The sequence below is a fragment of the Schizophyllum commune genome (genome assembly GCF_000143185.2).
Source record: "Schizophyllum commune H4-8 unplaced genomic scaffold SCHCOscaffold_12, whole genome shotgun sequence".
NCBI classification, from domain to species: Eukaryota; Fungi; Basidiomycota; class Agaricomycetes; order Agaricales; family Schizophyllaceae; genus Schizophyllum; species Schizophyllum commune.
In genome coordinates this window covers 876,059-900,035 of record NW_026089549.1, presented here as the reverse complement: position 1 = coordinate 900,035, position 23,977 = coordinate 876,059, and the positions used below count along the sequence as shown (strand labels likewise).

Here is a 23,977-nt window from a genome sequence, read left to right as displayed (position 1 = left end):
TCTCGTCCTTCCAGAGTTCGCCTGCCTCTGACCGAAGGTTTCGATAGAACGCCGACCACCGATAATGCCCTGCTGACCGATTGTTGCCTCAAATTGCGCCTCTGGAGGATCGCCTTAATCCCAATCTAGCTTATAGCATGCGCCTACTATTCAGGTGTGTCTCGACTCAGTATACAGCTCGCCTATCATGCTCAAGTCGACCTCGAGCAACTTCTAGAGTCCAGCGACAAGTCAGGCGAGCTCGCGTGCCGTCTTCGTAGGCTTTGAACCCGTGCACAAAGCAGCGCACGTGCAGACTCTTCGCGCGAACTCTACTTTACTCTACGCGTGACATGACGCTTTCACTCGCACGTTGGTATGAATCCGAGCTGCCTTCAGCCGGCTCGCTGAGCCACCGACTATCCCGTGCGTCTCCACTCTTGCTCTTCTCTCTTCAACGCCCGCCTCCTCTTCAGTCCCTATGCTCCTCCCGTTACTCCAAGCCACGTTCAGTTGTTCTTATCTTTCTATTTTCGCTCTTCGCTGATGTCTGTCTGCCAGCATGCCTCCGCTCCAACGCTACTCCTATGGTACCGACGCAGCTTTCTCTGACGATCCCAGCCGGGCTACGCGGAAAACTCGGAGGGGAGCTGGAGTTGCTACCATACAATGGATGCTTGAGACGGCGGCTCACACCTTTGACCATCGCCCTTTCTCCTCACTTCCCAGAAGATTACGTCGCCATAATTTTCCTTTCATCCTATCCTCACCCTCAAGCTCTCTTCTTAGTCCAGTGGCGCAGCACCAAGTTGAACTTCCCACGAACTTCCCTTCTTTCATATCACTCAATGAACTTGTCTTTCCCCTTGGAGTTCCAGCTATTCATCTTCCCCATCCATCCGAAGCCCTTCTCTGAGTTGCCGTCATCACCATCTCCGCCTTCTCTCACGCCGCCGGTCCACAAAGCATGTCCCCCAAAGCCACTTTGGCAGTTCGCATCTTCCCTTACCTGCCCATCACACGTACGCGCCGCCCACACCGGCGGCATACGCTTCGAGAAGCCCTCCTGCGGCCCCGCGATGTACGTGCGCCGCACCTCTGAAGTTGAAGTCCTTCTGAAGATGCCCACCTATGGCAGGTCGCTGATCCTTCGCGTCTTCGCGCTCGTCATCAGTCGAACGCTGGTCACCGTCCAGCAGCTTCTCGCCCATCGGGTGATAAGCCGCGTCCCGGAGCGCGCCAGGCCTCGATTCCCCTCGTCAATCAGGCGTAGCGCGTCGCCCGATATCGCGCGATATAGGAATCCATCCTGCCAGTGTCAAGCATCTCCGGCGTTAGCACATTGCTTCATGATCTACGTAACGAAGAGGGCGACTCGGACGCCGGTCCCCTCGGCTTCCTCTTGTCATGGTACGCATCCCCTCTCGCCATTCAAAGACCGGATGTTCACGTTCTTGCAAGGCGCTGCGCTTTGTTCTGCTCGGAGTGCACGGGACCGCATACATCTTCCCATGATGTACGCCCGCCAGGCTTCTAGGTTGTCGCTCGCCTTCTTCGCGGGGCGGCCTTATGCATGGACACACAGAGGAAGCCCGTGTCGCCACTCAAAGAGCATCTACCCACAGCGCTTTGTTGTCCAAGGTCCCGAGGAGCGCACGAGACTCGCTATACCTTCCCAGGATATGCACCCGTCGGTCTTCTGAGGCGTTCGACGCCTTCTTTGCGCGGCTACCTTGTGCATGGACACACACTCATCACAGCCCTCTATTCAGGACCTCACCCATCTATTCAGAGCATACCGGTCATACCGACTTCTGTGGGCGCCCGCGACCGACACCTGCACCCATCCACGACCGGCCCACCAGCTCGCCTGCAATCGGCCCACCGACCTCCCCGTCCGGCCTTCTCTTTCACCATCTACCCGTCACCTTCTCTCCTTGCTGCTTCCTATACGAATTGGCCCTCTCTCATCTCTTCTTTCCCATCCATCCCGGCCTCCCGCGTTCTTCCCACCGAGTCTTCCCCATTCCCTCTTCCCTCTGATCATTATCTCTGAATGAGGCGGGTGATGATGGGCTGCGAACGGGATCAACACCCTCGCGCGGGGGTGCCAATCACCGACGTAAGTGCCCATGCATCCCCCCTCGCCCGCGCATCACATCCCACGCTAACAGGGACCGGCGCGCGAATCTCGTGAATTCGAGTTAGCGCAGCCATTGTTCTCAGGGAGGGAAGACGCCTGATCATTGTGCAATTTCCGCGCACCGAGACCCTGCAGGTCCGCAGGCTATTCTCAGGTCAAGGGTCCTTAGTGTGAGTCCCTACTAGACTACGCGCGAGTCCGTTGACTACACGCGAGCCCGTTGACTACGCGCAGATACATCGAAGTGGACTACGCAGGACCCGTGGTCGATCATAAACGAAAGACTCCACCGGACGTGCGTCGTCCGCTGCGACTAGGCTGGCGTGCGGAGTCCGTTGGTAGACTGGCGGACATGGCTGTCATCGCGCTGGCGTGTGGCTCTCCTTGACTAGCGCCCTTGGCCATTGTTCTCTACGGAGACTTGGCTCCACAGCGGGGCCGAGCGCGTGATCATGATCCTCTCGCGCTCGAACCATCCTCTCAACAGTCGATTCAATTCCTCGACGCTCGATCTATCGTCTCGACGCTCCTGATCCGTCCTCCCGACGCGCCTGACCTGCCTTGAGCTCTCCGTTAATCCATCCTGGAGCTCTCGCGTTGAGCCATCTTGGAGCTTTCCGAGAGCGCTTGATCCACCTCCGACCTCGAGGCCCGCGCGCGAACGGCTGCCAAGGCCCGCACGTTCGACCCCACGATCCACCTCGCCCCCTCCCCCGCATTCGGATGGTCGCACTTTGCAGGCTCAAGCCGCCCCGCGTTCGAGCTCGTAACACGCTTCTGTAACACCCAAGCCCTCCTCGCACCTTGCCGTCGGCGATCGCCAACCCCAGCTTAGTTTGTTACACTCCTACACTCATATGATCTTGACTTACCGACGAGTAGGGCCCTAGTTATATTTGCCAAGGAGTCGTACACAGTGAAGTGTAACACGCCCTTATTCCTCTAACATCGTTCAAATCCGACCTGATTGATCTCTCTTCACCTGAGTCAGATGTACTCACCACCATAGGGTCAGGCGAGCTGACGACTGGAGGATCAGGCGCACTCGCCACCGGAGGGTCAGATGCGCCCATCACTGAGTGTCAGCCGGGCCAAGATACTCAAGAGACGCAGGGACGCGAGCAGCCGGCGTCCTGAGTGGTCCCCCTGGCGAAAGAGTCGGACATGGAGTCTGTTGATTATTGAGGGACGAAGTATACCAGCCGCGTCGTCGGGTCGACATATGAGAAAATGGCGTATATTGCGCTGGACGGGGCGCGATCGTCGCGCGAGAAGAACAAGTCGATATCATCCTGCGCAGACACAAGTCGTGCGCGATCTGTGACGATAGGCCAACGGTGGACCTGTACAGGCTCGTATCGTACTGCGCAGTTCCGTCGAGTCGTGCGCGGCCTGTTCCGAGCTCGAGTTCATGGTAAGCCACGAGTCGCAGCTCAAGTCGGTCGAGTATGAATCGTCGATAATAAGCATCCTCGTTCGACTACTACTCGTCTGAGCCGCCAGGATTGGTAGTCGTCTGAGCCGCTAGAACGCTAGCCGTCTGAGCCGCCTGGAGTGGTAGTCGTCCGAGTCACCTGACGCGGTCCCCGTCCAAACCGCTGCGCGAGGGAAACCGATAATACGACTTGCGCGACGATGCCCGATACCGAAGGAACGAGGTCGGGTCGGAATCAGCAGCAGGTCAAGGATAGTCGCTGGATAAGCAGGGGTCGTACTTGGATAAGCAAGATATTCAGTGTTCTCAGCAGGCGATGACATTGACACGGCAGTCACCCGCGGCTGTGGATATTCCGTCGCGTCGGGAAGATCCTGTCGTAGCGGCTGGCGCGTATATTCCGTCATATCGGTGGGTGTGTGTATTCCGTCGTAGCGGCCGACACCTGTATTTCGTCGTATCGGTGGGTGCGAATCGGCCGTTGCTGGTGGGTGCGAATCATCCGTCGCGGCGCACTGGCAGACTGTCGAGGTGCTCGACTCCGGCGGATAATAAGCAGCCTGCAGCTGACGGGCAGAGTCAGTAATCGCCTGAGAAGTCGAGTAAGCAGTGATCGTCTGACAAGTCAAGTAAGCAGGGCATCCAGTGAAGCGCCAGACAACGTTGAGTGACTTGTCAGACAGCGTCGAGTGACTTGTCAAATGAGTTCACGAGTTCATTGAAACTCCTCCCCAAGCAGCTTACCGTACCCACAGTCATCGCCAGGTCATCAATGAGCTTGTCCTCGTCACTGGGTTTGCGGGAGCGCCCGTCAGACCCAGTGACGACGTCGGCAAATCCACTGACAAGCCCGAGCCCATTGACTAGCCCAAGTCCATTGACGAGCCCAAAGCCATTGACGAGTTCGAACTCAATATTGACGAGAACAAGTCCATCAGCGAGAACAAACCCATTAGTGAGAATAAGACCCGGTGACGATAACCAGCACCGAAAGTCACTTGCCCCAAGACGAGCCCATTGACAAGCCCTTTGAGACTTGGCTCCTGACGGGCCATCTTCGATGGTGGCGCGACCACCGCAACCGGCGATTAGCAGCGCATCAGCGCGAACTAATTGAGCTGCGCTGATGATTGCACTTCGCTGGGCTCCTGATTGCACTTGATTGCTCTAATGCGCTGACCTGGTGATTGTTCTAACCTACTTCGCTGCTTGGATGAGGACTTTCGCTGAGTTCATTGACCTGATGATTGCGCTAATTCACTGACCTAACTTATTTCGCTGCTCGGATGCTTGCTTCGCCATCGTGACCCCTGCGGCGGCGCTAGCACGCATCGGGGAACGTGGGCCCACGTTCCGGGATCGCGCGCCCACACCCCGGGATCGCACCCCGCATCCGGAAAGCCTCGCGCGCCCCGCATCCCTCGCGCCCTGGACGCCTGAGGGAATTCCCCGGAGCGCCGCTGAGGAGGGGAGTACCGTCAGCGAGGAGGTCAATACCGCTGAGGAGGTTAGTACCGCTAAGGAGGTCAGTACTGCTGAGGAGGTTCAAAGCACCGCTGAGGAGGTCGGCACCCTCCCGGGAACTAGGACGCTGTACAGCTGATTGTCGGCTTGGTTAGGTCCTCGTCAAGCGCCTGATCATGATTGAATGGCGGTCGGCAAGTATAGGGTAGGAACTGGCTGTACAAGTACAGGGCAGGAACTGGCTGTACAAGTATAGGGTAAGAACTTGCTGTACTTGCAATTGGAACTGCACTATGGCGAGCGCGCGCCGGTAAGTATAGCAATAGGCCTTGCTAGCGCGCACACCCCGGCAGCACGACGCCGACCTACCCAAGCACGGTCTCGGGCCGCGATATTCAGTGAAGCCCGCGCGCTGACCCATGACCGACGCACGGGGAACCCAATCCTACGCACGGGGGCTCTGACCGACACAGGGGAGAACACCGGGACGCTGACCGACACGCGGGAGCGCACCGACGCGCCGAGCAGCGCCCCGGTGCGCAGGGCACCCTCGAACAGCCGGCCTTCTGTCAGAGCCACTGGGAGCGCGGCATCTCCCGGGCCTCGCGACGGGTGGTGAATTGGGCGCGCGACGATTGTGAATCCGGCGCGCGACGATTGTGAATTTGGCGCGCGACGATGATGAATCCGGCGTGCGATGGTTCTGAATTACCGGCACCGGGCGATTGGGAAGGAGAGGGGGCGAGGATGAGCTTGTAGGATGCCGGGTTCAGGTGATGGGCCGCGTTCAGCAGGTGATCGGTCGTCTCGCAGGTGATGGGCCGCCTTCAGCAGGTGATGTTCGACGAAGGTCCCTCAAGTTCAAGATGGCGCACCGCCCCGGACAGGGACGCGATCGAGGAAGCGTCCAGGCGATATCGCACGCGCTGCGCGATGCCGGACGGATCGTGTCAGCGACGGGCTCGATCCCGGTTCCTGGGCGCAAGCAAGCTGGACAGGCAGCGTCCACGGAACGCCGGGGAACGCACGCGCAGGTGAGTATCGCCAGAAGTGGGCGCGTTCCCATGCACTGAGGTACGCGCGCCGCCGAAGAGCTCGGGGCGCGCCGCCACCATCAGGAATACACTGTCAGAGGGCGAGGAGGGGCGCGGCGGGCGAGTGACGGGCTCGGATAGCACGATCAGCACATCAAGTGGGGGACGCGGGGGTGGGAAGCCTCAGCCTCGGGCGGGGAGAAGACGCGCACACGCCTGACGTAACAAACGCGCGAGATCTGACGTCACACAGGACAGCGATAATAGAGCGATATCTGTGATTCGAGTGTGCGTGCTACAAGTACATGTCGGGGGCAGTGATGGAGAAGGCGGAGGCGAATAAGTTAGGCAACTAAAGTGAATATACATCTAAAGGACGCGCAGGGAAAGCAGAGACTCGAGCAGAACCCATAGCGAAGAACACAAGAGACCAAAAGAAAACGCGCATGTCAGATCCCCTCCTCCCCCATTGCCGGTGGCGGCCCAAGAACAACATGCATCGGGGTCCCCCCTCTCTCCTCTCCTCCTCTTCGTCTTCTCCCTCCGCCGCGTCGTCGTGGCGCGCCTTCGAGCGCTGCCGTGTACGACAGTCGCGAAGTGGATGGTGGTGCGGCGGCAAGTGTGCATAAATACGGATCCATGCGATGCGTGTGCGTGTGCGCGTGCGCTATTGTGGGGGACAGCGCGTCTGCGCGAGAGATCGGCGTCCGTCGACCCGGGGGGGACGGCGGACGGGGGCACCAGGCGGCCCGTCGCCTATCTCCTCCCGATGAACTGCCAGTAGGGCGACCCTGGTCGGGGCTGTGTGGCGGTGGACGAGACGTCTGGGGGGATCGGGTCAGACATGAAAGAGATAGCGATGCGCAGATAGACGCACGGGCAACGATGCATGCGTAGACGTCGACGCCCCCATTGACCCAGAGTGAGCAGTGCTCCCCCACCCTCCAAGCCCGGTTCTTGTCCCAGATGGGGGTCGCGGACCCGATGCGTGTCTGGATAGCTGCGGTTGCCATTGGATATCGAGAGTCGCGGTCGGAGAGGCTGCAGCGGGCGACGAGCGCGGTGGTGTGGGTGGCGGGCGGTGGAGCGACGAGTGACGGGGCTTGGCCAGGGGGGCACCCGCTCTTTATATGCGCGCCCGGCCAAATTCGAAAGCAAACCGGTTCGGGGTGAATCAAGCCGCACAGCCATCACGGACGGGCGATCTCAGATCGGGTTGTCACGAAGGGGCGCTCACCCGCCGCCGGCTCTCGTCGGAGCTTGTGCTGCCTGATCAGGCGTGTGTGTCCACCGTGGGTGTCGACCCCGTTGCAGCCCTCCCCCAAGGCCACCCTCACACCCCCAGAGCCACCCCCAGAGGCCAGCCAGACAACGGGCCAATTCGCAATTCCAGCCAGCTCTTTTTCCGCCGCGTTTGGAAATTGCGGTCCAGCGCGACGGTCGCCACGCAACGTCAGCAGCATCACGGCGGGGAATGAAGACGAAAATGCCCGAATCTATCACCCGAATCAGCTCGATCGCGGCGAGAATACTGCACGATCGCGGCGAGGCGGAGGGAACGCACTCGATCGCGCCGCGAATACCATGATTGCGACGCGAATAACATGATTGCGCCGTGAATACTACAATCGCGGCAGGCGCCCGGCACCCTTTGTTCCTCGACCCTCGCGAGAAGAATGGACCCCGGCAGTCTTTGACTCATCCCGTTTGCTCGCGATTGCGCTTTGGCGGCCGTGTTTTTGGGCCTTCTCTGCTGTTCCTATCGTAGGCTCTGGCTGCCGTCCATTCGCTTTGGCCGCCGTCCATAGGCTTTGGCTGCTGTCCATTACCTTTCGCTGCCGTGCCAATCCATTTTGGCTGCTGACCCTGAAGGCTTTGGCTGCCATCCCCAGAAGCTTTGGCTGTCGTTCCTCGAAGCTTTCGCTGCCGTTTCCATCCCAAGCTTTGACTGCCGTCCGATTACTAGGCTTCAGCCGTCCTATTCCGACCCATTCATTCTTCCTCTTTCGATTGTCCCTTTTCGAGCAGCCTAGCCTGCGCTCTCTTCTTTCCCTCGCACCCGACCTTATCCTCGCACTATTCCTTTTCCCTCGCTCGCGCCTTTCCCTCCGAGTCACGGTCGTGCCTTTCCCTCTGAACCTTCGCGCCGTTCCCTCCGAGTCACGCTCGCGTCTTTCCCTCTGAACCTTCGTGCCGTTCCCTCGCCTTCGCGCCCTTTCTCTTTTGACAGAGCCTCGTCTTCTGCGCAACCCTCGCCAACAATCCAGACCCTGAGGCAGTCCCCCGATACAGTTCGTCTTCATTGACATGCACTCGCTTCATTTCCCTCGCGCCTCGCCTCATATCATTCAAGGTATTCAACGGACCGCGCCTGATATTCACCACCATGCCTCACCTGACACGACCACCGTTGCTACGCTCTTTTGTCTGAACTGCCTCCCTTACGTTTATCGACTGCACGCTACGTTTATCGACTGCCTGCTACGGTGATCGCCTGCCTGCTACGTTCATCGCCTGCCTAAGCTTCATCCCACGCGGTTGATCGGCTCCCACAATCCTGCGCTCTCCCTTTGTCTTTCGCCTTCCCTTCATGTCGACAATCCCGCCCGTTAGTCAAGTGGACAACCCCGCCTCGCCGCAAACGACCGGACGTCACTTACGTGCAGCGCGCACCACTGGGCCAGCGAGCCTCAATCAGCTTCATCGCGCATCATCAGGCCAGCTTCATCGCGCATCAGGCCAGCCGCGTCGCGCATCAGGCCACCTCCGCTGCGCACAGCAGGCCACCTCCGTCGCCCATTAGGTCAGCTTCATTGAGCTGGCCAGGTACGAGTTCTTCGACCAGGGTCCAGTCAAGTCACGGTCCCTCGACGCGACTGCGCGCGCTGCGCAGGGCGGCCTTTGCGCAGTGGGTGGCGTGCCGCTGTTTGTCACTCTGTTTGTCAAGCCACGCTCGTCTGTTTGTCCCTCAGTGCCGACCCACGATGCCGACCCTGTTTGCTCGTCGGCCCCATCCTCGTCGGCATCCTTCCTCTGTTTGCTCGTTGGCATCGACTCTCTGTTTGTCACCCCATCCACCGATGTTTGTCCCTCGCCGCCACTTATTCCGATTTGTTTGCCCCCTTGTGACACGCCCGTGACGCGCCACCCCGTTACCCGCCGCGCCTTCATCCCGACCCTGCCCTCCTCCCGACCCTAGCCTGAGTCCCGATCCTTGACCGCTTCCCCGAGCCCCGACTCCGGCCGCCCCGCTGCGCTTCATCGACGGAACTTGCTAGCACTGTGCTCATTGCCGCCCGACATCGAGTCAGCCTCATCCGACGTGAAGTCTTCGCTACCCTGGACTCGCTGCTACCCTGCTCACTGGCCGCTACCCTGCTCACTTACTGCGCTCATCACCGTCAACGAAGCCCATCACACCGTCGCCGCCTCGCTCTCTGCCCAAATTGCTCGCCTTGTTTATTCATTCATTGTTGCTTGTTGACATCCCCAATTGGGTAATTCCATCCATCCTATTGTCGTCCCCCCACGTTTTGCTCCCTTCGTGCGGTTGGCGCGCGTTCTGCTCCCTTCGCGCAGTTTGCGCACATTTTGCTCCCTTCGCCGCTTATTATTTTGTGGTCATTGCGCTCCCGCACACAATAAATTGATCGGCGTATTTCCGCAATCCTCGGACTTCTGGGATCGGTGCGGAAATTTGCGTGCGTTTATTGTTCGCGCGCGGAATTAGGCTCGTGAACCGCGAACCGTCCTCCTTCATGTCGGCGCGTCGAGGAGCCTTCGAGCATTGCTGCCTTGTCGTCGTCGAGAAAGATCGAGCTCGGGAGGGTCATTGCACGTTGCCGCTAATGAGCGGACGAGCCCGGCGACGACCCCCGCGTCAAGGTGGGCGCGGTTGCCGGCACCGGGTACCGACCCAGTACCGGGTGGAAGTGCGCCGCCGTCGACGTTGACGTTCACCCAGCTCACCCGGACGCCCAAAAACGAGAGTGGGTGTGCTGAAGATAGACATTGAGGTACGAGGCTGACGGCATCTCTGACGGTCCTCGTAGGATTTCGGCGGCGCTCTCGCCTGAGGATGACGGCGCGTTCCCCCTCCCAGGTATGACTCGACCTCGGTCAGGACGAACCGACTGTACTCGGGCACGACGAACTGCGATAGCATTGCATGTCCGCCGCGCGAGCATACAAACGATGAGGCGTGTATACATTGACAAGCAACGAGGGTCACCATACAAACAATGCTCGAGTTACGAGGGTCGCACGACCAGGTCCAGCTGCACTGAACCTCAAGCATACAGCGCTTACGACGGGGTCTAGCACACCACAGCGTTCATTACTATCAAGCATACAACGCCTGCGACGGGGTCCAGCTCACAGCGAGGATATGCACAAAACCAGCATACGCGGCCCAGCGCAGGGGCAAACACACGACTAGCAAGCGACCTACCGTCCTCGCGCGCGGTAACCTGCGATGCTCGCGGGTGACAACGTCTTGGTACTGTACCCACGGCTTTCATACAACATCCTCTGCGGACAAACGACCAGCACGCGTATAGGACCGTCGACCAGCACCCGAGTACGTACATTTATGGCAACCACGCGAGTATCACAACCACGCGCAGACAACGCGCACACGACCTACGCGTGTCCGGAGGACCTGTCGGTGCGTGGGCGCATACAAACACGCAGGACCGTGGGTACAACGAACATACCGCTCACCCTGCAACCGTTGAATAGCTGCTGCGTGTCGCGTACTTCACGGCGCGTCGTATATGTCCGTATACGGCTGCTCGTACCCATGGACCGGCTGGTGCGCTGGTGAGTCTGATAACAACACGGTCAGTGGCCGCTGGCTGCAGGCGCAGCAGTCGGAATTCACCATGACTTCTCGGCACCCTCCGGCGCGCATTCATCGCAGGTCCTGCATAGATTCGGTACCTCCCTTGCGCTCGGGACTATCAGTGTAGTCGGTACGTTCGGCGGTTCAGTGTACTTGATACGTCCGGCACTTCCTAGGTACGTCCGATAATCCATTGAGTTCGGTACGTCGGGCCTTCCCAGTCTAATACATCGCCTGATGGATCTCACGAGTGTATGCTGTTTGATGAATCTGTGCAGAATACAACGTATTCCGCCTCGCGCGCCAATATAGCACGCCACGTACTTCGCGATAGCTTGCCACGCCGTTCAACATAGCCTACCGCGCGCATCATCCCGACCACGACACGCATCAGGCCTACCACACCCTCGAAGCTTCAACATAGTCCGCCCGCGCATCAACATAGCCCGCCACGCGCGCACCCTCGGGGGCGCGCTATCAGCGCGTCCCTTGAGATTCCCTCTCGCGGTAAGGTCCGTGGCTGTTCGCAGCATATTCAAGGTTTGTCTGCGCTGTCCGCGGTATGCTCACGGCTCTCCGGGCGTCGGGAAGGTCGGAATTGGTGCGCCTATATTCAGGAAGCGTGATGTGCTTACTGTGTATAGTTTACTGTGTATAGTCGGTTGGTCAATACATGTCGGCAGTTCCTTCGACTGCGCAACGGGAAGCCCTCATTCATGGCGGAAGCCCAAGTGAGTGTCGGTGATCCTTATGGCGGCAGTCCTAATAAACACTTCTCTCGCCTAGCACTGCAGCCCGGTCCCTCGGCCGAGTGTGATTGTCGCGCGCGGCCGAGGGCCTCGGGTAGGAGTTAGCTCGAGCGCTTCAAAGGAGGCGCTCACAAATCCCTGGAAGCGCTGGAAGTCTCGTTAAGCGCCTAAGCAGAGTATAATTGAACACAATTAGATCGTCTCGTAATAAACCAGCTCTTCCATCGAACCAGAGTACGACTTCCCTTGAACCGGGACGACGATCCCCGCTAAGCGCCGCAGGAAGGAGAAGGGGCGGAGCCGCGTACGAGAAGGGTGGAAGGTGAGTCCGCGAAGGTATGTATGGCATGACGAGATCGGCAGGCTGAGCTCCGAGGGCGGTGGCGGCGGGATATGAGGGAGGTGGCCAGGAGGCGGACAATGGCAACGTGCGCAGACAATGCGCAGGCGAGCCGTAACAATACAACCGCAATTGCGGTGGCGAGTCGGCTAAGACTACGGAGGAAAGGTGTCCGTGAATACTGCGGCGAGAAATCTGCTCTCAGGTAACGAGGAGGGAGTCCGTGACCGTAGGAGGCGGAAATGAAAAGCCAGGCAGGCTGGTGGTTCGAATTACTGGGAATGGCCATGAACTGATGAATAGCCTTCATTCAGTCTGATCCTATGTCGCAGGCTTTACGACCTAGAGCCACAGCACGCGCAAATTGATGAAGGCCCTGTCAGTGTCAAGAGGTCGCAGGTTGAGCACGACCATCCTCAAAGGCAGCTGAAGTTGCCCTTCTCACCTGTCGCGCACGTCTCACGCACCCGCCTGTCCGCACGCTGGTAGGCCCAGGCCACGTCGCGCAAGCAAAAAAGCAATCAACGCCCCCCGTCGCGGCGCAACGAGGGTGGCAGACACCTCTCATACTTTAGCGACGCGTCGTCCCCCGCAAAGCAACACGCACGCACGCGCAGTCCAGCCCCCGCCCTCTATGCGGCGCGCAGCGCCCCCTTGGCGCGGCGGCAACGAGCAGAGTTTACCTCCGCGGAACGTTTTTTCGGAGGTCACGTTCGGGAGGAACCCGCGCGCTCGCGAGCTGGTACGCATCGGGGGCGCGGGCTGGGAGAGACTGGGGCGCATGTGCTGAGAGGAATTTGGCGAGTCAGCAAGTCAGCTCTGCACGGGGGTCGGGGAACTGGGGCGCGTGGGCGGGGGCAGAGAATTAGAAAGGTAGTCAGCGAGGGTTATGGGGCGCGCATAGCTCGGAATGGCATCATGGGGGCGTAAGCGGAGGAGTATGGGGTGCGCGGAGAGGCGGAGGAGGGCGCGGAGAGTGTGTATAAGCAGGAAGTACCGCAGCACGTTCGACGTCCTTCACGGACCCCGCGCCACCCTGGCTCAGCGCGCGGTTCGCACCCCATTGCGGAACTAGGAAGGTATCGCAGGGTGAGACTTCATCTGGGTCCTAATCTCGGCGCGCTCTGGGGACTACGCGAAGCATCGGAGGGTAGCTCAGAAATAGGATTGCGCAAGCAGAGGTGGGATGCTAACGAGCGCCACGGGCGCGGCCTTTGAGGCCTGAGTCAGCCGTCAGGTATTGGAAGTTGGGCTTTCGGCAGTTGCCGAGCGCCACAGTTGTACATACGCCACGAATGACGGTGGCACGCTGCCTTTGCTGAGTACGACCATCGCAGTCTTCAGAGCGCGCTGAGGAATGCAAAGGCCACAGGACTAGAGAGATCGAGGGCGTCCTTCCCGCCGTGGCCAGCGAAGGTTTGCCTCCTGCGGTTCCTGCGTTCGCGGCTGTGGGCACTTGGCAGGGGTCCGGCAGGCGAGAGGGTTCTGGCAGTCGTTCTCGCTGAGTAAACGTGTGTCCTTCGCCGAGGTCGTAACTGAAAGCTGTTGGCGAAGACGAATGAAGGGGACGTCTTGGGCATGGAAGTACGCAGAAGTGAGTCATTAGGGTCCCTCAAAGCTCGTTTCGTGTCTTCGTATTTTTCCTGTGCGCAAAGGGAAAAATCTGAAAAAGGTACCGTTTGGCGGGGAAAACGGGCGAGAATCCTGTTCGACACAGCCACATGTCCTTCCTCTGTGTTCAAACCTCTGTTCAGAATAATCGAATTCTTCCTTTTCTCGCGAAAAATCACTCGAAAAGGCCGAATCCCGCGCCAAAAGTTCTGTTCGAAAGAGCCGAATTTTTCCTTTTCGCGAAATTCCGCCAGGTTTGAACGACCCTATTGATGATCGGCGGGCAGGGGAGTCGTGACGAAAAACACGAAAGTGAAAGTCATCCGCGCTAGTGCGAATCTGAAACATGCGACTTTCGCTGGCGAAAGTGATCCTCGGCACCTGCCGAACGTACTTGATTTACACGATTCGCTAAGCTGTACAGCGGCGCATACGGTATCAAGGCGAGGAGTGCTGTGTTAATTATGACTATGTATACATTTCGCAAGTGTAGTCGATGTATCTCTAAAAAGCAAAGGCGGGGCGTCGGGGAAGGGCGAGCTGGAAAGGGCGAGCGCGGCAGTCGATGTGTGGATGGTGTCGTGGGACCTCAGGCTAGTCATGTTCGAGCTCGTTTTCATGCGCGAAAAGACGTGGCGGGTGCGCTGTTTGTGCGGTATATGGGCTTTGCGAGTCATTGCTACGATTACACCTTCAGCGAGGGAGAAGGAGAGTGTCTGTCACGCACCCAGTCCATTGTGCCCGGCTAGGACCTCAGAGATCCATGAAGACCGCTTGTCCGTCATGGAGGGGTACTATAATGTAAGGCGGGGGCGCAGAGGACGATGAAAGCGACGCCAACATGCGGGTAGGAGGCAAGGATGATAGGCGCCGGCTGCAGCGCGTGCGGCCATCCCCGCCACCGGATTAAGTAATCCGCGAAAGTCAATTCGGCGGCGACTTTCACTTTCGCCGCGGACGGCACTTACTCACTTTCCCACTTTCACTTTCGTGTATTTCACCTATACCCCGGGCAGGGTTTGAGTGATCGGGGAAGGTTTAGGACCAGGTCACGGTCGAACGAGACACGCGGTTCGAATTCTGGCATCGAGGACTCGAGGACGATGGCGGCAGAAGATAACCTGAAGATATGAGATTAGATGTCGAGAGGCGGGGAAGGAAGCAGATTGAAAGGTAGATAATCAGGACGACTCTGCACCGCCTCCAGGTGAGCTGGGTAGCTGACTGGCACGGGGTCATCTCCGTAAATTCCAGGAGGACTCGAGGCCGCTCGAGCGCAAACCCTACGCCCTCTGCACACCTCGAACGTCCACGAATCCCTCGTGAATGCGATGTTCTACCCAGTTCTCATGAGCTGCCGATGGCGGCAAGTATGGCAATGGAGAGCGTTTCAGCTTCCTCATACCAGGGGACTGTAACACCATCTTCCCTCCTGGTGAGCAGTGTTCGTCATAGGTCGATAGCCGATGCATCGCTTGCCCTCGCAGCAGGCAATTCAGACGTCGCCTTGCCCTTGGTCCTGATGGAACATACGGCGCGGCTTCCTATTCGACTTCCCTTTCTCGTCCTCGAGATCCGATTGTTGATCAGTGACCCATTAGGTAGGTGCATAAGCGTGGTGCGCCGCGCCTTCTTCATATCGCGCTCAATCAAGAGACAATGAGTTCCATTCGGAGACAAAGCAGTTATCTGAGCCTAACGCGAAGCCTATCGCCCCCGCATCGCAATACGTCTCCAGGGCGGTCGGCGGGTAGTGGGAGCTCGGGGCGCGTAGAGGAGAGGGTTCCTGGAAAATTGACAGTGAACTCCCGCCTTCGCGACGAGCGGAAGTAACAGAGGGCATCGTGAAGAGGCTGCGGTCCTCGGTCGACAAGATGACTTGGCGAACCGGTGGACGAATTGGTTCGGGGGAGGCTCGGGTACGGGGTAAGCACTGCGCAGGGAGGGAATGTCGAACTTTGAAAGGGCCTCGGCGCAGATAGAGCTCGAAGACGAGGAGGGCGATCTTGCATCTGTCAGCCGAGGTGTACAAAGACTGAATAGAGAGCGAAACAGGGACGACTTGGGAGGGCACGAGCAGGAGGACGCTTACTCGAAGCGGACGACAAAGAGCGGTGCCGTCGGGGAGAAGAAAGGAGGCGGTAGGCTCACCTCGGGCACGTTACAACACCGGCGAGGTGAGCCGGTCGTTGAGAGTCCAGAGCGCGCAAATTCGGCGTGAAAACAGGGCAGCTGGAAAGAGTCGAATAGGCGTAGGTTGGGAGACATATGCGCGTGGAAGAATAGCGCGCGGATGTCGAGGAGGGAGGCAACGAGAGGCTGCGATCTGTCGCGGGACGAGTGCCTCCCCGATAGGTGGGTCCAAGTTGAACATGCAAATGCACGTGCAACGGTGCCGGGCGACCTGGCCCCGTTCAATATTGGTCTCCGGTGAGTTCGGGATCGACACGGCCTGCAAAGGAGCGCGAAAAGACGCACAAGGGAGGCACACTAAAGGGCGGAAGCATAGACGTTGGAAGATGAGCGTGACTCACAAGGATCCTCCAGGGCGCGACCGGCGGAAATTGAGCAGGTCCTTGTTTGTGGGTGTTGATTCGCCTCCGATTGCCGAACTTCCACGACCAGTCACCGGCGGCGCGTCTGCGGTCTCTCTGTTGCGGTCAGCGTCAAGGACGGACCCGTCGTCGCCGTAGCGCCTGCTGCTCTCGTGTATCTGGATACAAACTGCGTCTCTGGCCGGTCAGCCAAGCTTTCGCTGTCTCCGAGTCCGACTGAGCCGCAATGTTCTCCGCGATTAATCAAGCCCTGAATGGCCCTCGGCGGATGGTGCGTGGCCTGCCGTGCTTCTCAGCGCGTACCTGACCCTCCATCGCAGCTGTGGACTTTCTCCGCCGTGCTCGCAGTGGCTGGCGGCGTCATGTACAAAGCCAAGCAATCTGTCGACGCGCGCCGCAAGGCAGATCTGGAGGCGTTCCGAGCTGGTGAGCTGCCCTATCTCCTGCTTCTTGGAGGCTTTCGGGCTGCATCGGACGACTTGACGGGCGCTGAGGGGACTTGGCGGCGCTGAGCAGGTCGGGAGGATCGTGAACGACGGCACTAGCGATGCCGTTATGACGCGTGACATGTCGCGCGCAGTCTGTCTGTCCTGCTTCGCGCCCTCCTTTCATCAGCAGGAATGCCTTTCGACGCAGTGCTGACGCGTGCATCACAGAGCAAGCCGCCAAGATACGCGAAGAGCGCGCAAGAGCTGCAAATCCCTAATGATAATGCATCCCTGCTTTCTTCCACATCTCCTATCGCCGCCGCGACTGTTCTGTGAACCAGCAGCTCTTTCTGAGCCAGCAATCGAGCTCAAGTCATCGCCACTCAGGCCCTTCCTCCAGCCTCAGTGAAGCATCGTTGACCAGATGGCCGCGCGTCGATGACCCGTCGCAAGACGGGCGCTGCAATCGGCTCGCGCGCATCTGCATAACACGCGCGGTGCCCTCGTCGCTCAATATCTTCAGTGACAGACCCTTGCGCGCGTCTCAAACCGCGTCAACCGAACCAAAACAACCTCAACTACGAGAGCCTCCGTATGTCCCGTGAAAGTCTCGTGCCGCCATATACCCCCGTGACGTATGAATCTGCGCCCTCCTGCCATCACCATCGACAGTTTAGGAGGCGTTTTGCGTGTTCAGCTGCTCGGAAGGAAGTCCATTAGTCTCACTACCTGTCGCGGATTGGGGCCTTCGGGCTTGCATATATAAACACTGTTTCTGTCATCATCGTCCCTTTTCCCGCCCACTTCGAAGTCTTTGCGAGCGTGCCACAAATCAATCGCTCTCCATCTTACTCTATCCAGCGTTCCTATACAATGTCGCACGTCCCTACGGGTCAGCTTCCTAGGTCGGCGCCCGGAGCCGGAGCTCCTCCCTCAGGGATGGGCAAGGTGCGTCTTCCGTTGTTCTCGTGCTACGCGTGCTCATCATCCGTACTTCCAGGCATTTGTTGTAGGCGGTTCGGCCGTTGCACTCTTGCTGGGTTCGTGGATATACAGCCAACATCACGTCCAGAAACGCAATGGAACGCGCAACACTCGTGAGTCGCACGTTCATCTCCGCCGCGCCCTTCCATTGTCCTTCCTTGCGTCCTGCATTCCTCCGTGCGGGCGAGTTTGTTCGCCGTCCGCAATAATGATGTAGCAGCCTCGGTGCCTTGTCCAGCCACGCCTTTTCCCGCGTTTCCCTCGCGCGTGCTATCTCGAAGTGCGCCGCAGAATCACTCGCATACTCACGCTTTTCTTGCAGACGAGTTCGTCTCGAAGTACGGCGGGCGGAACAATGTGATGCTCGAAGGCGCGCCGACGACTCGCGTTCCTCCCAACCTTGTCACGGCCGAGGAGCGCGGCAAGGTCCACTATACCATCCCCCAGTTCCTCGCGTCGGACGACCCATCCCCCGAGCGCCGTCGCATGCAGCCTGCTCCCGGCCGTGAGGCGTACGGCCGCGCGTATACGAAGAAGGGCGATATCAACGGACCTCCCAACGTCCCCCTCCCCAAGCTTGACTCGCCGGCGGACGTCGTCTGAAGATACGACGACTGAATGCCTGTCCGTGAGTGCCCCTTCAAGGGCTTAGCTCGGAACCGCCCTGCACAACGTGGCTGCTCGAACGTGGTCTGTATTGGTGTTGGACGATGGAAGTCTGTATTTTTACCTGCAAGGTTTATTGTTGTAAGATATCGGTAGCATACGCTGGAGGAGTTCTGTACGTAGTCGGGATACACAGATGGATTATCGGATGGATAAAGCTGCCAGCACGCACCCCACGCCGCCGCCCTATCGAGGTGGCTGGACGACATCTGTGCGCCCATCGACCGGTTCGCCGCAGAACTGGAAGTTCATCAAGCAAAATGAATGGCTGACGGGGGGAAGGCGCGGGTCGTCCGTCGGCTCGGTCGCGGTGGGGCGGCTCGACTTGTTGATGTCGGCGTCGGACGTGGGAGTGATGTCATCCTGCCAAGCTGACGGTCGATGAGCCCGGTGACGATGGGCCCGATGGCGTGCAGCCCAGGCGTGGCGGCATCGCAGGTCCTCGTTGCTCTCTTCTTGCCATCATGCCGCTCGGATACCAGTGAGTTGCGGTAGGCTTCGTACCTGTGCGTCGTGGCTGACGGCGCGGACAGCTTGCAAGGGCCCAGGGTGACGCGTGAGTAGGACGTTCCTCGTCATGGTCAGGGGCGGCGCGCGCGAGGGGGAGGGGAAGGGCACTGCGCGCTTGACGACGCGTCCTTGACGAGGTTGAGCGCGAGCAACAGTAGGGACTGACGCCTTGAGCATTAGACGCCCACAAGCGCCATACAATCATCCCCGGCTTCCTCTACGTGACCTTCATACATATGCGGCCGCGCTTTCACGTGCAGCTCGGAAGGCATGTCAACATCCACTGAGCAGAAACAGAAGCGCCTGCACTGAGTAAACCTCGGTGAGTACCCTGTCGATATCGAGGGACCGAGGAACTCACGACGTACCTTGCGCAGTGCAGCGCGAAGCGCCACCTCCGCGCGCTGCCCAGGATTCTCCATGTACGCCGGTGCCGTACCTTGCCTCGCATAGGACACGTTCCCGCCATATCTTCGAGGCCCCTGGATATCTTCAGCGCCTCGGTACCATATCTTCAGGACCCTACTCGCATGTTGAAGGGACCCTATAACTTAGTACGCCATATCTGCGGCGCTGCTCTTCAGTATTATCCCCGGACGCTCCCGCCATACACACGATGTTGAATCTTGGTCCCCTTCTCGCCCGCACATGTATCGATCCGACGTCGGACTGGGTTCTCTCTTCTCTGTTGTACTATCTCTTGCTTGTGATACTGATACTGCGGTTGTCGACTGAATAGGATAGCTGGGTACTTGCTGTGAAGAGATGGAGCCCCGTCAGCCCGTTGGGAGGGAAAGAATCAGTGTTCGCCGCCAGCTATTTCGGAAGTCTGCCGGCGAGCTAGGTTCGAGTCCCTCCCAGCCACACAAGCGTATCGTCTTCGGGCTTATCGCCTCCCGCGTTGATCCTCCCTAGCGCGTCATGAGCGTAGGCTTCGTGCGACGCGCGCAGTCATGAAGCATTAGAAGGGGGACCACGGCTGGCGACGCGATATCGGGCGCGCTAATGAATTGAATGGCGAGGGGCGCGTTCCCGCGGTGGACCCACAGGGCGTGGCGGCGAGAAGCTGGGATCCGCGACAGGGATGGCAGGTCGGGCGGCGGCGGGCACTGCGCCTGCGGGGGGAGGAGTGAGAGGGAGAAATGGGGGCGAAACTGGACACACACTGGCGGTCCGGCGGGGGCAGTAAGTGTCGGATGACTGGGACGGGGGTGACTAGGGAGCGAGATGGCGTGAGACGCGCTGCGCGGGGCAGGTAGAAGCCGGGGGTGCGAGCTTATAGGTGTGGGGAAGCGGGGGATGGGAAGGGAGCCTTGCGATGGCTGTCATATCGGGCGCTATACCAGTGAACTTGGTCGGTGATCAAGAAGATGGGGAGCGCGCTGTGAACCAGTTACGAGTCGGCTCGGTTGGGTGAAGGTTTGTCGGTGAATGTGAGGGTACGTACATGGGTATGACAGCACACGCTAGGGAAGGAGAAGCTGGGAAGGTTGCAAGGATAGGCGCGCGCGGTGACAAATGTCCATGATCAAGTTCAACTTCAACTGTGACTTTCTATCACCCGTGGGAAGGAATCCCGGTCCGCGTCCCGTCCGCCGATCGTCATTGATCCACCGATCACGAAGCAGCTTGCTTGTTTGGCGCGTTCAGCAAACTTCAATCTCTTCCTCCTTGCTTGCGGCCCTTACTTCGCTGAAAATGGGAAAGCGCAAGGCTTCGTCGAAGAAAGCAGAAGGCTCGCGCAAAAAGACGAAGATTGTCCACAAAAACCCAGATGATCTGCCCTGGAAGACTGTCAAGCGCCCGGTAGTCGCGGGGTTGGACGGCGACGATGGTATCCTGGAACTGGAGGAGGTGGAGGATGTGGAGGTGGTGTACGAGGAAACGGAAGGGGGAAGAGTCGCGCGATTCAATGTGAGTGTGATTGACGGGTATGGACGAGGGGGAGGACTGACACGAAGGAAGGTCCTACGCGCCGGGGGCGAAGACGAAGGCGACTTCGATATGAAGGAGATCAGCGGGTTAGAGGAGGAGATGGAGGATGATGAGGACGCCGATCAGGAGCCGTCACCATCAGAGTTGGGCGAAGGTCAGTTCGAGACTCATCATCCTTCCGAACGCCCTTCTCAATCTTGATGTAGCGCCTAACTTCGAGGGACTCGAGGAGGGATCCTCGGAATACCACGAGGTGACTCCTGAGGGTGATTACGAGGAATGGGTGCCGTTCACCCAGACAGGCTTAGCTGTGGACGAAGAGCCGAACGCGCTCGATAGTGAGCCTTCTCCTCTGCGCCTTCGATCAATTCTGACCGCCACAGCGCCCACATCATTGGAGGAATGGGAACCTTACGCGCTGCATCCCCAACTACTAAAGACACTGCAAGCGCGCAACTTCCTCAAACCGACACCCATCCAGGCCGCCGCCCTCATCCCCGCCCTTGCTGGTCGTGACGTCGTCGGTGTCGCTCAGACAGTGCGTTCATGTTCTACTTCACATCAGCACATCTCTCAACTCGTATCAGGGCTCCGGAAAAACCCTCGCGTACGGTCTCCCCATCCTCCACCATCTCCTCGAGAACCCCCACAAGTCCACGACCGGTGAGAAGCGCCCCGTCCGCGCCCTCATTCTCGCACCTACGCGCGAGCTTGCACTGCAAGTGTCCTCGCATCTGAACGCGTGTCTCAACACCGTCGATGAGGCGCCTGAAAGCAGGCCCGAGGCAGCTGAAGTCAAGTCTGACGCGCCTAGCAAGTCGGCGAAGAAGGGGAAGAAGGGTGGCAAGGGTGACAAGAATTCGGATGCGCAGACGAATGCCAAGAAGCCGCCTCCTCCGGTCAGCGTTGCCGCGCTCGTTGGAGGGATGTCACTGCAGAAGCAGAAGCGGATCCTGGGGCGCGGGGTGGATGTGTTGGTGGCGACGCCCGGGCGGTTGTGGGATGTCATCCAGGAGGTATGCAATTGAAATATGCTGGTTGTGATATGGCAATGCGTGGTCTGGTATGCTAATTTTCGAGTAGGATGACGACCTTGCGAGGAGTATCAAGAACCTGAAGTTCCTCGTCCTCGACGAGGCGGACCGCATGATCGAAGCCGGTCATTTCGCCGAGCTCGACAACGTCCTCCGGCTAACGCTTAGGGCTAACAAGTATGTTTTTCCTTCTACATTCCTTCTTTCCTTCCGCCATCCTTCCCTCCTCTCCCATCCCACCCCTTTGTCCTCGCCTCCCCTTCCTACTTACTGACCAACTCTTCACCACCAGAAACGACCAAATCCAGACCGAAGTTGGCGAGGAAGTCGAGGACGAACGCGAAGATGACGACGAGAACATCCAAGACGGTCTTCAGACCTTCGTCTTCTCGGCCACCCTCAGCAAGGATTTGCAGCGCAACCTCAAGAAGCGCAAGGCCCCCGGGAAGAGTCGCAAGCCGCGCGCAGCGCCTGCTTCGACGCTAGGTAAGTGCGCCACCAAATTTTTAACTGGCTCGGATGGGCGTCCGCTGGTTGTCCGTGGCATAGCCGCTCAGGCGATTGGTGTTGCTGCTCGGTCGTTAGGCGTTGCCGATCGTCCGCTAAGTTTACCGCATAAGCGACTAACTTTCCCGCTAGATGACCTTCTTATGCGTCTGGACTTCCGCGACGAAGAACCAGAAGTGATCGACCTGAGCCCGAAGGGCGGCGTGGTCTCTACACTGAAGGAGAGCAAGGTTGAGTGTGTGGTGTCGGATAAGGTCCGTCTGGTTAATGTTTTTTTTCGAGGTACAACTAACATTTCGTGTTCATCCAGGATGTGTATCTGTATTACTTCCTATTGCGCTACCCTGGGCGATCGCTTGTCTTCCTCTCCGCCATCGACGGTATCCGGCGTCTACTACCCCTTATGGAACTTCTGGAGATCAAAGCGTTCCCCCTCCATTCCCAACTCGAGCAAAGGCAACGATTGAAAAACCTGGATCGGTGAGTTCCTTGTATACCTTAGTAGCGGAACCTACCGACCCATGATCCACTAGGTTCAAGTCGACGCCGAACTGCGTACTCCTCGCGACGGACATTGCCGCGCGCGGACTGGACATACCCGCGGTCGACCACGTCCTACATTACCAGATACCGCGCTCGGCCGACGCGTACATCCACCGGAACGGCCGCACGGCGCGCGCCAACGCGGCGGGCTTCAGCATGCTCATGTGCGCGCCGGATGAGCGCAAGGTGGCGCGCTCATTGCTCAACAGCGTCGGGAGGCGTAAGTTCCTTAGTCGAGGATCGGTGGTCGTCAAGGGGCTTACGCTTACGCTCGGTTCTCTGTAGAATTTGACGACATACCCGAGCTCCCTGTGGAGCGCAGCCTCTTCGACAAGCTCAAGGCGCGCATCCAGCTCGCAAAGCAGATTGATACGGCGCAGCACCGCGTGAAGAAGGAGAAGCACGAGCGGAAGTGGATGCGCGAGGCCGCGGACGCGATGGAGGTCGAGCTCGACTCGGACTTCATGTCGTAAGGGCGGGCTATCATGTGCGCGGCACCGTTTACTGATGTTGCTCTTCTAGCGACTCGGAGAGCGAAGCGCCGAGCAAGCGACAGAAGAAGGCGGCAAATTCGAAGACGGCAGCGCTCAAGGCGCAGCTCAAAGAGCTGCTAGCTCAGCCACTGGTCGCTCGTGGCGTGTCGACGAAGTATATCACTTCGGGGAGTCGGCCCATTGTTGACGACTTATTGGCGGGAGAGAGTGCGTGTTGTCTTGGATGGTTCTCAGCAATGGCTAACGATGGTTCTTGCCAGGCAATGAGTCGCTCATCGGGCTCAAGAAATCGGAGGCGCGCAATGACCTTGTTCATACCAAGAAGAAAAGAAAGCAGCCGTCATGATTAGGTAGTATTATGTGACGCATTCACGCCCTTGCGAATATCGCCCTTGCAAGCCACCTTCAGCCACATTCGGCAAGTAGTGCACTCATCTATATGCACAGACAAAGGGCTCGAACTAATATAGCAGAAATGAAGCGCGCGTGCATTCATCATGAAAGCCACTGCATCGCCTGGAATGTTGCTTTTGTCTGGCGTTCATTTCGCTACGCGGCGTTGTCGCAGCGCCTTTTGCGTATTCATGAATCTTGTCGTGCATCAGGTCTGTGGAATGTGGCTTTGACCAGCGAGTGGCACTCAGGTGATTCATCTCCGAAACATAAACACCGACTTTAAAAGGCGTTCACTCGGCTTTCTCGTTCCCCCCGTTTCCCTCTCCA

General features: G+C 58.7%; 10 protein-coding genes across 10 annotated transcripts; 6 read left to right on the top strand and 4 right to left on the bottom strand.

The window, feature by feature from the left end:
* The first annotated feature begins 231 nt into the window (after window positions 1–231).
* Window positions 232–1,793, top strand: SCHCODRAFT_02089584 (uncharacterized protein). The gene is made up of 5 exons (XM_050341754.1): window positions 232–405; window positions 541–1,060; window positions 1,118–1,389; window positions 1,441–1,495; window positions 1,565–1,793. The coding sequence occupies exons 1-5, from the start codon at window positions 333–335 to the stop codon at window positions 1,680–1,682; spliced, it is 1,038 nt and encodes a 345-aa protein (XP_050197966.1). The 5' UTR covers window positions 232–332; the 3' UTR covers window positions 1,683–1,793.
* Window positions 1,794–2,368: 575 nt separating this feature from the next.
* SCHCODRAFT_02089521 (uncharacterized protein) lies at window positions 2,369–3,420 on the bottom strand. Its single transcript, XM_050341753.1, has 4 exons — window positions 3,124–3,420; window positions 2,995–3,064; window positions 2,759–2,925; window positions 2,369–2,705 (listed from the first exon to the last, which is right to left on the bottom strand). Exons 1-4 carry the CDS (start codon window positions 3,193–3,195, stop codon window positions 2,511–2,513), a joined length of 504 nt encoding a protein of 167 aa, XP_050197965.1. The 5' UTR covers window positions 3,196–3,420; the 3' UTR covers window positions 2,369–2,510.
* A 2,199-nt stretch (window positions 3,421–5,619) lies between these two features.
* Window positions 5,620–6,185, top strand: SCHCODRAFT_01245750 (uncharacterized protein). Its single transcript, XM_050341312.1, has one exon. It carries the CDS (start codon window positions 5,798–5,800, stop codon window positions 6,092–6,094), a length of 297 nt encoding a protein of 98 aa, XP_050197964.1. The 5' UTR covers window positions 5,620–5,797; the 3' UTR covers window positions 6,095–6,185.
* A 127-nt stretch (window positions 6,186–6,312) lies between these two features.
* On the bottom strand, window positions 6,313–7,153 carry SCHCODRAFT_02640854 (uncharacterized protein). The gene is made up of 2 exons (XM_003027511.3): window positions 6,933–7,153; window positions 6,313–6,879 (listed from the first exon to the last, which is right to left on the bottom strand). The coding sequence occupies exons 1-2, from the start codon at window positions 7,066–7,068 to the stop codon at window positions 6,812–6,814; spliced, it is 204 nt and encodes a 67-aa protein (XP_003027557.1). The 5' UTR covers window positions 7,069–7,153; the 3' UTR covers window positions 6,313–6,811.
* Window positions 7,154–10,385: 3,232 nt separating this feature from the next.
* SCHCODRAFT_02590844 (uncharacterized protein) lies at window positions 10,386–11,810 on the top strand (the record flags this gene model as incomplete). Its single annotated transcript, XM_003027782.2, has 7 exons — window positions 10,386–10,721; window positions 10,796–10,876; window positions 10,902–11,028; window positions 11,075–11,100; window positions 11,312–11,410; window positions 11,543–11,629; window positions 11,685–11,810. Exons 1-7 carry the CDS (start codon window positions 10,530–10,532, stop codon window positions 11,808–11,810), a joined length of 738 nt encoding a protein of 245 aa, XP_003027828.1. The 5' UTR covers window positions 10,386–10,529.
* Window positions 11,674–12,424, bottom strand: SCHCODRAFT_02089441 (uncharacterized protein). The gene has a single exon (XM_050341752.1). The coding sequence runs from the start codon at window positions 12,295–12,297 to the stop codon at window positions 11,917–11,919; it is 381 nt and encodes a 126-aa protein (XP_050197963.1). The 5' UTR covers window positions 12,298–12,424; the 3' UTR covers window positions 11,674–11,916.
* Window positions 12,425–14,562: 2,138 nt separating this feature from the next.
* Window positions 14,563–14,932, bottom strand: SCHCODRAFT_02640848 (uncharacterized protein). The gene has a single exon (XM_050346175.1). The coding sequence runs from the start codon at window positions 14,835–14,837 to the stop codon at window positions 14,637–14,639; it is 201 nt and encodes a 66-aa protein (XP_050197962.1). The 5' UTR covers window positions 14,838–14,932; the 3' UTR covers window positions 14,563–14,636.
* A 1,267-nt stretch (window positions 14,933–16,199) lies between these two features.
* On the top strand, window positions 16,200–17,022 carry SCHCODRAFT_02640844 (uncharacterized protein). The gene is made up of 3 exons (XM_050346174.1): window positions 16,200–16,424; window positions 16,474–16,579; window positions 16,810–17,022. Exons 1-3 carry the CDS (start codon window positions 16,408–16,410, stop codon window positions 16,915–16,917), a joined length of 231 nt encoding a protein of 76 aa, XP_050197961.1. The 5' UTR covers window positions 16,200–16,407; the 3' UTR covers window positions 16,918–17,022.
* Window positions 17,023–17,472: 450 nt separating this feature from the next.
* Window positions 17,473–18,395, top strand: SCHCODRAFT_02640840 (uncharacterized protein). Its single transcript, XM_003027781.2, has 3 exons — window positions 17,473–17,529; window positions 17,582–17,678; window positions 17,888–18,395. Exons 1-3 carry the CDS (start codon window positions 17,521–17,523, stop codon window positions 18,166–18,168), a joined length of 387 nt encoding a protein of 128 aa, XP_003027827.2. The 5' UTR covers window positions 17,473–17,520; the 3' UTR covers window positions 18,169–18,395.
* Window positions 18,396–20,373: 1,978 nt separating this feature from the next.
* SCHCODRAFT_02640828 (DEAD-domain-containing protein) lies at window positions 20,374–23,851 on the top strand. Its single transcript, XM_050346173.1, has 13 exons — window positions 20,374–20,655; window positions 20,707–20,830; window positions 20,883–21,014; window positions 21,060–21,214; window positions 21,264–21,692; window positions 21,760–21,887; window positions 22,003–22,196; window positions 22,350–22,471; window positions 22,528–22,697; window positions 22,751–22,980; window positions 23,046–23,229; window positions 23,283–23,461; window positions 23,515–23,851. The coding sequence occupies exons 1-13, from the start codon at window positions 20,440–20,442 to the stop codon at window positions 23,598–23,600; spliced, it is 2,349 nt and encodes a 782-aa protein (XP_050197960.1). The 5' UTR covers window positions 20,374–20,439; the 3' UTR covers window positions 23,601–23,851.
* The last annotated feature ends 126 nt before the right edge of the window (window positions 23,852–23,977 follow it).

Excerpts from the sequence above, each read along its gene's own strand:
- SCHCODRAFT_02640828 (XM_050346173.1), top strand. The coding sequence starts at position 20,440 with ATGGGAAAGCGCAAGGCTTCGTCGAAGAAAGCAGAAGGCTCGCGCAAA. Across the intron at positions 22,472-22,527 it reads AGTGTGTGGTGTCGGATAAG|GATGTGTATCTGTATTACTT; the intron begins GTCCGTCTGGTT and ends GTGTTCATCCAG. Across the intron at positions 23,230-23,282 it reads CTCGACTCGGACTTCATGTC|CGACTCGGAGAGCGAAGCGC; the intron begins GTAAGGGCGGGC and ends TTGCTCTTCTAG.
- SCHCODRAFT_01245750 (XM_050341312.1), top strand. The coding sequence starts at position 5,798 with ATGGGCCGCGTTCAGCAGGTGATCGGTCGTCTCGCAGGTGATGGGCCG.
- SCHCODRAFT_02089521 (XM_050341753.1), bottom strand. The coding sequence starts at position 3,195 with ATGGGCGCATCTGACCCTCCGGTGGCGAGTGCGCCTGATCCTCCAGTC. Across the intron at positions 2,926-2,994 it reads AACTAGGGCCCTACTCGTCG|GTGCGAGGAGGGCTTGGGTG; the intron begins GTAAGTCAAGAT and ends GCCGACGGCAAG. Across the intron at positions 2,706-2,758 it reads CGCGGGCCTCGAGGTCGGAG|GATGGATTAACGGAGAGCTC; the intron begins GTGGATCAAGCG and ends CGAGAGCTCCAG.
- SCHCODRAFT_02640854 (XM_003027511.3), bottom strand. The coding sequence starts at position 7,068 with ATGGCAACCGCAGCTATCCAGACACGCATCGGGTCCGCGACCCCCATC. Across the intron at positions 6,880-6,932 it reads CTACGCATGCATCGTTGCCC|ACGTCTCGTCCACCGCCACA; the intron begins GTGCGTCTATCT and ends CGATCCCCCCAG.
- SCHCODRAFT_02640844 (XM_050346174.1), top strand. Across the intron at positions 16,580-16,809 it reads TCTGGAGGCGTTCCGAGCTG|AGCAAGCCGCCAAGATACGC; the intron begins GTGAGCTGCCCT and ends CGTGCATCACAG.
- SCHCODRAFT_02089441 (XM_050341752.1), bottom strand. The coding sequence starts at position 12,297 with ATGAAGGCTATTCATCAGTTCATGGCCATTCCCAGTAATTCGAACCAC.
- SCHCODRAFT_02640840 (XM_003027781.2), top strand. Across the intron at positions 17,679-17,887 it reads CAATGGAACGCGCAACACTC|ACGAGTTCGTCTCGAAGTAC; the intron begins GTGAGTCGCACG and ends CTTTTCTTGCAG.
- SCHCODRAFT_02640848 (XM_050346175.1), bottom strand. The coding sequence starts at position 14,837 with ATGACCCCGTGCCAGTCAGCTACCCAGCTCACCTGGAGGCGGTGCAGA.
- SCHCODRAFT_02089584 (XM_050341754.1), top strand. The coding sequence starts at position 333 with ATGACGCTTTCACTCGCACGTTGGTATGAATCCGAGCTGCCTTCAGCC. Across the intron at positions 1,061-1,117 it reads CCCTCCTGCGGCCCCGCGAT|GTCGCTGATCCTTCGCGTCT; the intron begins GTACGTGCGCCG and ends CACCTATGGCAG. Across the intron at positions 1,496-1,564 it reads CGCATACATCTTCCCATGAT|AGGAAGCCCGTGTCGCCACT; the intron begins GTACGCCCGCCA and ends ATGGACACACAG.